The sequence below is a fragment of the Triticum aestivum genome, chromosome 7A (assembly GCF_018294505.1).
Source record: "Triticum aestivum cultivar Chinese Spring chromosome 7A, IWGSC CS RefSeq v2.1, whole genome shotgun sequence".
Lineage (NCBI taxonomy): Eukaryota > Viridiplantae > Streptophyta > Magnoliopsida > Poales > Poaceae > Triticum > Triticum aestivum.
Genome location: NC_057812.1, coordinates 342,520,312 through 342,529,834, shown reverse-complemented (window position 1 = coordinate 342,529,834; position 9,523 = coordinate 342,520,312). Strand labels below are relative to the sequence as shown.

General features: G+C 46.0%; 1 protein-coding gene across 1 annotated transcript; it reads right to left on the bottom strand.

Annotated features, from left to right (window-relative positions):
* Positions 1 to 1,176: 1,176 nt before the first annotated feature.
* Positions 1,177 to 5,500, bottom strand: LOC123154498 (protein FAR1-RELATED SEQUENCE 5). Its single transcript, XM_044573216.1, has 3 exons — positions 4,729 to 5,500; positions 1,663 to 3,907; positions 1,177 to 1,584 (listed from the first exon to the last, which is right to left on the bottom strand). The coding sequence occupies exons 2-3, from the start codon at positions 2,910 to 2,912 to the stop codon at positions 1,488 to 1,490; spliced, it is 1,347 nt and encodes a 448-aa protein (XP_044429151.1). The 5' UTR covers positions 2,913 to 3,907; positions 4,729 to 5,500; the 3' UTR covers positions 1,177 to 1,487.
* Between the last annotated feature and the right edge of the window lie 4,023 nt (positions 5,501 to 9,523).

Below are 9,523 nucleotides of genomic sequence, written 5' to 3'. Positions count from 1 at the left end.
GCCCCTCTGCTCAATGCAGAGAGAGTAGAGGCTGGCGGCGCTGGGACTTGACGAAGGCGGGGCATCTCCGGCAAGGCGAGGATGGGGCGGTGGAAGTTAGCGCAGCGGCGGAGCTTGATGCAGCGGCCATGGTGGTCTCTTGTGAGCGAAAGCAGAGAGAGGGAGAGGGACATCGTGAGAAAGAGAGAGATAGATAAGCATGAGGGGAAAGGAGCAGGGCTGTCGGGCACTCATCTCTGGTGAGGTTCCGGCCGCCGGTGTCGGCCGGACGACGGGGCGGAATCGAGGGTGATGGGGAGCTGCTGGAGGAGCTCGGGCAGAGGCAGGGCCACAGGGTTGTGCTCACGCCTCAGGCACGCGAGGAGGCAGCTGCCTCGAGCGCGGCTTGCGGGGGCACGAACCCAGGCATGGGGAGGTGAAGCAGCGGTCTGGCGGCTTGAATTGGAGGCAGCGACGAGAGTTGAGGAGGCCAACGTCGTTCTTGGGCTTGGTGGCACGGCCCTTGCAGGAGAAACACGACGACGACACGGTTAGAGGTAGTAGCAGGAGCTAATGAGAAACAGAGAGGAGACGCGCTGAGGAGGACCTGCGGGTCGGAGCAGCTTGACGATGGGATCGCTTGCCGGCGTGGGGTGAGGGCGCGACGGAGGGGGTGCTGGAGGTGGTCATCCGAAGTGGAGTCGGTCATCGAGGCGAGGTCGAGCTCGAGGCCACGACGCAGAGGTTGGAGCCAAGGGGATCGAGGAGCTCCTCTCCTATGCGTTGGCGACTGGAGTGGAATCAGGAAGAAGGTGGAGGCTTGGCTGCGTGTGGGATTGGGTCCATGGGGAAAATGAGGAGGAGACCAGGTGGAGTGGGACTGAGATCCGGTGCCTTTATCAAGTGAAGTCACGCTGCAACTTTACCCTTCTAATCTCCATCCAATCCACATCCTACGGTCCAGATCACACAAGGGGAAAGGCTCTCAACACTTAGCAGTTTTCAGCATAGCAGCAAACATCAATACAGACTAGCTGCAAACAACGATGCAATGGCACTTGAACTCAGTTTTATTTGAACAGATTAAAATCCAAAAAATAAAGATCTACAGATACTCATGAGCAGACTATAAAACAAAATTTGGTCTAGTTATACAGTAGTGCATTATGCAATCAAAGTGGAATAAATCAATTGCAGTTGACACTAAATCCAGTAGAACTTGATATTAAAAGGCTGCAGCGCATAATGTCCGAATGCTACAGCAATAAGTGTCAATGTTGAGTAATCATCTACACAAAAGCAGGCCATTTTACTTATACATTTAGGCCAAAAGAGACTATCGCAACCCCCAAAATACTGTTGTTAGCACTGTCCAAAATACTACCTAACAACTTTGAAGATACTAGATCATATCATCATAAAGATATGATCGTCAACTCGTGAAGTTGTCAAGAGCTCGGTAAAGCTGTCAATTGTATCATATTCTTGACGCTTCTCACTACTTTCTTTCACCCGCACTTGCACTTCAGGTTGCAGACTATTGCCATTGTTCTCGACTTGCACTTGAGGCTGCACACTATTTTTTTTCTTTTGTTGTTGTTGTTGCTGCCAATGAAAATGAAAACTTATTTTGTTAGTACAGGAATGAATAACAACTCATATTACATACATACTACACCTTACCTTTGCTCCTTTTTTGTCATTGCCGCTGATTTAGTTGGCTTTCGTCCTTTGCGTAACTTATCAAACCAGGTTGGCTTTCTCCTCAAATTTTTAGATGAAACCTCCTTTTTCTTCAGTCGTGCAGAACTAAGCAAGTCATTGGCTTGCTGCACATTTGGAACAACATTTTCTTGGTCATTGGAACATGCATCAGTAGCACCGGTGGCTGATGCATTGAGTTTATCCTCTAGTTGTGGCCAAAGACAAGCAAGTGCATCTTCTAGCATCAAACGACATTCGAGAGAGTTGGCTATTTTATATGTCATATCATGAAATTTATGAGACATATCTTTGTACCAAAGTTGAGCTTCCAATTTTGGATTTTCTACCACTTTCCTTCCTTGCCTGTCATGTATACTTCCGTTGCGTGCTTCTCTAGTCCATCTCTTTAGGAGATAATGTGTTGGCAATGTCTTTACATTCATCAAATCAAGAACTTTCAAACTATGCCCACACAATATTCCAGCCCTATCGAACATTTGACAACTACATGAAGCGGTTTGGTTCAACGGATCACCAATCACTACGCGCTCCTCCTCCTCCTCATAGGTCAAATCACCATGCAACCTCCCAATAGCAACAGCAAATTGGTTATTTTCCTCCAACACTCTAGTGCAAGCAGCCATGGATCTTTCATATTCACTTTGGAAAGCTTCAAAAATAGTTGGAGTGTACACTTTGCTTGCTTGCACCAACATGGGTGTGCACATCTTGATTCTTGGCAATTTTTTTCTTGCCTCATATTCAGATTCCAATTCCTTTCTCCTTTTTACTTCAACCGTTCTCTCAAAATGCTTCAAGAATCGGATAATATGGAAATCAGATTTCAAATGGTTCTTCAATGCATTGTTGAAACTCTCACTTAGTTGTGTACTTCTCACTCCCAAACTGAAGACATCTCTCATATAACATTCAGCCCATTTTTCTTTCACCTTGTAGATGCTATCTAACCAAGTTTGCTTATGCACTTTATGTCTCATGTTGTCAAATGCTTCTTCAAATGCTGCCTTGTCCTCATAGCCATACATACAAGCACTAAAATCAGAGAGAATATGAGATTCCTCCTCCCCTTCATCTTCCTCTTCCACCTCCCCTTCATCTTTCTCATCATCCTTGACTGGAGATAAATGTTTGACATCATTCATCATAATGTGAAAGGTGCACAACCCGTGATATGATTCCGTGAATACTTTCTCTATAGCTTTTCCCATTGCTACATCTTGATCCGTATAAATAGTTCTAGGTTGTCATCCATTATGCGCAGCTAGAAAAGTCTCAAATAGCCATATAAATGAGTCCTTCGTTTCATCAAACAGCAAGGCAACACCAAAAATAGTGGTTTCTCTGAACTAATTGAGCCCAAGAAAAACACCAAATGGCCTATACTATTTATTTGTGCCAAAAGTAGTGTCAAAAGTGACAACATCACCAAAATGCGCATAGTCAAGGATCATTTTAGCATCAGCCCCGAATATGTTGGTTATATCCTCCTCACAATCCAACTGTAGTGCATATTGGAATGATGGATTGTCAGCAATTTTTTCATGAAAATATTTCAACATACTTCCAGCTTGTCCAAAAGCCAACTCCCTCTGTCGCTTGGTTCGCAAATGATTTTTTTGGTCACGGCAAGTATATCCAAGGTTAATCGGTCCACCAACTTGACGAGAAGCAAACTCATGTGCAGCTTGTGGCATAATGCCGGAATCATCAGCGCTTTCAATTTCAAAAGCTTGTCGTTCTGAAATCTTTCTTTGGGATATCATCAAGTGGCGGGTTTGTAGCAATTGAAGCAAGTGGTTGTGTTCAAGCACAACCTCAGTTACTTCATAATTTCCGGCCTCTTGATCCAATTGGAAACACATATGAGCTTGGCAATTGGTTCTAGTTTCAGCTCTAAAACGCTTTGGTGCTGTCTCAGTTAGCCCTTTTCTTCGATGACCCTCATTGGAACAAACAAATCTGCATGAACCAACCTGACCATCAAGTTTGCTTTTGTTTGCGTATCTCCTTCTCACATCAAAGCCGGTGTGACCCCCATATGCATTCCAAAATGCCCAAGCCTCATCTACACTTCTGAACCTCATACCAACTTGAGGTATTCCCTTACCACTTTCTGCCATCCCACAACACTGAAAATTGTCAGGCGCAATAGAGTTCTCAATTTTTAGAGCAGAGCACTCATGCTAACTTTAGTTACTCATGCCTGGAAAAAGTTCAGTTAGTGACAATATTTGTATGCTAAAAAGTTCAGTTAAAAATTACTCAAATAAGTAAAATAAATCTGAACCAAAAAAATGCATTAGAGCCAGCTAGGCATGTTCCCTTTGCCTACAGGCTGCTCCTCTCTCACGCCTACTGGTCCTAGTCCTACATATTCATGTTCTAGACAGTCTTGAGGTACCATGTATTTAGGCACTCAACATATTCACTGGATGACTCAACCAAGAGCAAGCAGGTACTGGTATTCAGGCAAAAGTAGGAATTTAATTCAGGTATCAAGTTATCAACCAGAGTAACAGGGAAAAGATGTGCAACAATTGTTATAGATGAAATCCGTAGAAATTGTAGGACACGATGACAGTAAACCGTCAGCCATGCACATCTTCCTAATTTAGTAATTCATATTCACTCAAAGTGATATTTGAAGTATGAACATTCTCAATGCAAGTATGAACAAGAAAACAAAAATTGGGCCTAAGACTAGAACGACTTATGCAGAACTTGCTTGCTCTCAGATAACTGCAGGAGTGATCATCCTCTGGGCAGTAATTGTAGATTCCAAGATTCCATCGCACTATGTACATGAACAAACATGTCCAGCAATAATGAAATTTAATATATGTATTTTCAGACAAAATGCTGGAGGCGTTTAAGTTTGCGAATGCCTACTGAGGTACATTTTCCTCCTGACACGCTAAACCAAAATCAAAGTGCCTAAGTATGGAACAAATATGTACTGGGGCAAAGACGAATCTCATCTGCAATTTCTGCAACGATTTCTGCAGCGATGGACCTGTAAATTACCTCTTATGCAGCGATGGACCTTGTCCTCCGCCGCGGCCGGCCCTCCTCTCCCACAGCAACGGTGCGGCCCGCCCCTCCTCTCCTCCGGCGGCGGCCGCCCCTCCTCTCCCCAGCGACGGCGTGCACGCCCCTCCTCTCCCCAGCGACGGCGCGCACGCCCCTCCTCTCCCCAGCGACGGCGCGCCCGCCCCTCCTCTCCCCAGCGACGGCGCGCCCGCCCCTCCTCTTCTCCGGCGGCGGCTGCCCCTCCTCTCCCCGAGCGACGGTGGCGTGACCTGCCCCTCCTCTCCTCCTCCGGTGGCGGCGCGACCAGCCCCTCCTCTCCTCCGGCGGCGCGGGAGTGTTCCGGACGAGGCGCTATAGCCCGCGAACCCCCAATTTCCTGCCCGCCCTTGCCCAAACTGATAACTGCTGAAGTTTTTGCCTATGTCTAACATACACCGTTGGATATGTTTTGGATGGAGATTAGAAGGGTAAAGTTGCAGCGTGACTTCACTTGATAAAGGCACTGGATCTCAGTCCGGTGGAGTGTGGCGGCGACACGAATGGGAAGGATGGGACAGTCTACCTAGATCCTAGGGTTGTCCACTATATATAGCAAGTGGATTTGAGTAGGGGTTGTTTGGTCCCTCCAATCTTAATCGGACGATCCGAGATAAATAGGTTAGGTAGTCCAATTAAGAAACCAAAGATGTTTTAGGAATGTTTGGGGATGATTCGGACCCAATGGTGACGACTAAGCAGTTCGGGTTCAGGGGCGAGTTTCGGACGCGCGTGAGGTTGTGAAGGGGTGGTCCATGACCGTGCAGAGAGATTAGGTGGTCAGACAAGAGGGACTCGAAAAAAACCTGGTTAGCCTCAGAAAGGACAATGAAGACAATGAGGAGATGCGACAACTACAAATAGATGCAGGCTTTGAAAAGATGCGGATGCAATGCGTATGATGCCATGATAAAATGTAACAAACAAATAAAACATGCACGATGAAACTCAAAATATATGGAAGACGTTTAAAGCGTCGGTCTCAGGTCGTTACACATTACCAGACCACAAGGACGCAGACGGCGAACCGACCTCACCAAAAGAGGCCGAGTCCGAAAACGCTGCGACCTCGCCAACTAAAATCAGATGTACGTAGTAGAAAGGCCGAGGCGAACAGCAAAACACCTTGAAATTTTGCAAACAACAGGAAACAGAGGAAGGCAGTGAACCATACGCCCCGCAGCCGATTTGTCTACACAAGGCGATGTTCGCAAAAGTAGCAATGCACCGCACTCAACCACCACAATGGTGGAAAAATCCACGAAGCTCCCGAGCCCAGCAACCCATGAGGGCAACCCACCCCAATCCCAAGAGGATGAGCTTCGCGAGATCCTCAAGCCTGGGGCTGTGCGCCACACGCTATCAAAAGTAGCCGCAAAAAAGGAATAAGCAATGATAAACCGCACCAGGCGAGTATGGCATGGAGGCCATCAACAAAAGCCAGAGGCCGGTAATCGTGAGAATGACGAGGAAGCCACTAACGAAAACAACCCAACGGAGCGCCTTACAGCAGCGCTGGGCATACAAGAAGGGGTCATGTTGGTCAACAAGCTCGGAGCCGCACACGCTGACCCCAGAATCCTCGCCAACCTCATCGAAGTTGTTCACAGGACAACCGATCTCCAAGAGAAGCAAACACACCATGCAACGGGTGCCCATAGACCGCCCAATAATGACCTGACACCAAAAGGCTGGGAGGCAGGCAATGTCAAGAGGTAGACGAGACGCTATGCGCTGACGACCTCCAGCACACGATACAAGCCGTGAGTGCAAGAAGTTAGACGTTTCTGGCCGTATGCATCGCCCAGATGCAGAGGCCGGGAGTCATTCTCCTTTTCTAAAAAAAGGGGGATTCGTTCGCGGCCCCCTCAGCTTCCACCTAGATCTTCGGGTGTTGGGGAACGTAGTAATTTCAAAAAAATTCTACACACACGCAAGATCATGGTGATGCATAGCAACGAGAGGGGAGAGTGTTGTCTACGTACCCTCGTAGACTGGAAGCGGAAGCGTTATAACAACGCGGTTGATGTAGTTATACATCTTCACGGCCCGACCGATCAAGCACCGAAACTACGGCACCTCCGAGTTCTAGCACACGTTCAGCTCGATGACGATTCCCGGACTCCGATCCAGCAGAATGTCGGGGAAGAGTTCCGTCAGCACGACGGCGTGGTGACGATCTTGATGTTCTACAGTCGCAAGGCTTCGCCTAAGCACCGCTACAATATTATCGAGGATTATTGTGTAGGGGGGCACCGCACACGGCTAAGAGATCAATGATCAATTGCTGTGTCCATGGGGTGCCCCCTGCCCCCGTATATAAAGGAGCAAGGGAGGGAAGCAGCCGACCTAGGAGGAGGGCGCGCCAAGGGGGGAGTCCTACTCCCACCGGGAGTAGGACTCCTCCTTCCCTTGTTGGAGTGGGAGAGAAGGAAAGAGGGGGAGAGGAACAAGGAAAAATGGGTTGCACCCCTTGTCCAATTCGGACCAGAGGGGGGGCGCGCGCCTCCTTCCTTTTGGCCTCTCTCCTCTATTCCCGTATGGCCCAATAAGGCCCATATACTCCCCGCGAGTTCCCGTAACTCTCCGGTACTCCGAAAATACCCGAATCACTCGGAACCTTTCCGATGTCCGAATATAGTCGTCCAATATATCGATCTTTACGTCTCGACCATTTCGAGACTCCTCGTCATGTCCCTGATCTCATCCGGGACTCCGAACTCCTTTGGTACATCAAAACTCATAAACTCATAATATAACTGTCATCGAAACCTTAAGCGTGCGGACCCTACGGGTTCGAGAACAATGTAGACATGACCGAGACACGTCTCCGGTCAATAACCAATAGCGGAACCTGGATGCTCATATTGGTTCCCACATATTTTACGAAGATCTTTACCGGTCAGACCGCATAACAACATACGTTGTTCCCTTTGTCATCGGTATGTTATTTGCCCGAGATTCGATCGTCGGTATCTCAATACCTAGTTCAATCTCGTTACCGGCAAGTCTCTTTACTTGTTCCATAATACATCATCCTGCAACTAACTCATTAGTTGCAATTCTTGCAAGGCTTAAGTGATGTGCATTACCGAGAGGGCCCAGAGATACCTCTCCGTCAATCGGAGTGACAAATCCTAATCTCGAAATACGCCAACCCAACAAGTACCTTCGGAGACACCTATAGAGCACCTTTATAATCACCCAATTACGTTGTGACGTTTGGTAGCTCACAAAGTGTTCCTCCGGTAAACGAGAGTTGCATAATCTCATAGTCATAGGAACATGTATAAGTCATGAAGAAAGCAATAGCAACAAACTAAACGATCAAGTGCTATGCTAACGGAATGGGTCAAGTCAATCACATCATTCTCTAATGATGTGACCCCGTTAATCAAATGACAACTCATGTCTATGGCTAGGAAACTTAACCATGTTTAATTCGACGAGCTAGTCAAGTAGAGGCATACTAGTGACATATTGTTTGTCTATGTATTCACATATGTATTATGTTTCCGGTTAATATAATTCTAGCATGAATAATAAACATTTACCATGATATAAGGAAATAAACAATAACTTTATTATTGCCTCTAGGGCATATTTCCTTCAGTCTCCCACTTGCACTAGAGTCAATAATCTAGTTCACATCGCCATGTGATTTAACATCAAAAGTTCACATCACCATGTGATTAACACCCATAGTTCACATCGACATGTGACCAACACCCAAAGGGTTTACTAGAGTCAATAATCTAGTTCACATCGCTATGTGATTAACACCCAAAGAGCACTAAGGTGTGATCATGTTTTGCTTGTGAGAGAAGTTTAGTCAACGGGTCTGCCACATTCAGATCCATACGTATTTTGCAAATTTCTATGTCAATAATGCTCTGCACGGAGCTACTCTAGCTAATTGCTCCCACTTTCAATATGTATCCAGATTGAGACTTATAGTCATCTGGATCAGTGTCAAAACTTGCATCAACGTAATTCTTTACGATGAACCTTTTGTCACCTCCATACTCGAGAAACATATCCTTATTCCACTAAGGATAATTTTGACCAATGTCCAGTGATCTACTCCTAGATCACTATTGTACTCCCTTGCCAAACTCAGGGCAGGGTATACAATAGGTCTGGTACACAACATGGCATACTTTATAGAACCTATGGCTAAGGCATAGGGAATGACTTTCATTCTCTCTCTATCTTCTGCCGTGGTCGGGTTTTGAGTCTTATTCAACTTCACACCTTCGTAACATAGGCAAGAACTCCTTCTTTGACTGTTACATTTTGAACTACTTCAAAATCTTGTCAAGGTATGTACTCATTGAAAAACTTATCAAGCGTCTTGATCTATCTCTATAGATTTTGATGCTCAATATGTAAGCAGCTTCATCGAGGTCTTTCTTTGAAAAAAACTCCTTTCAAACATTCCTTTATGCTTCGCAGAATAATTCTACATCATCTCCGATCAACAATAAGTCATACATATACTTATCAGAAATGTTGTAGTGCTCCCACTCACTTTCTCGTAAATACAGGCTTCACCGCAAGTCTATATAAACTATATGCTTTGACCAACTTATCAAAGTGTATATTCCAACTCCGAGATGCTTGCACCAGTCCATAGATGGATCGCTGGAGCTTGCATATTTTGTTAGTACCTTTAGGATTGACAAAACCTTCTAGTTGCATCATGTACAACTCTTCTTTAATAAATCCATTATGGAATGCAGTTTTGTTTATC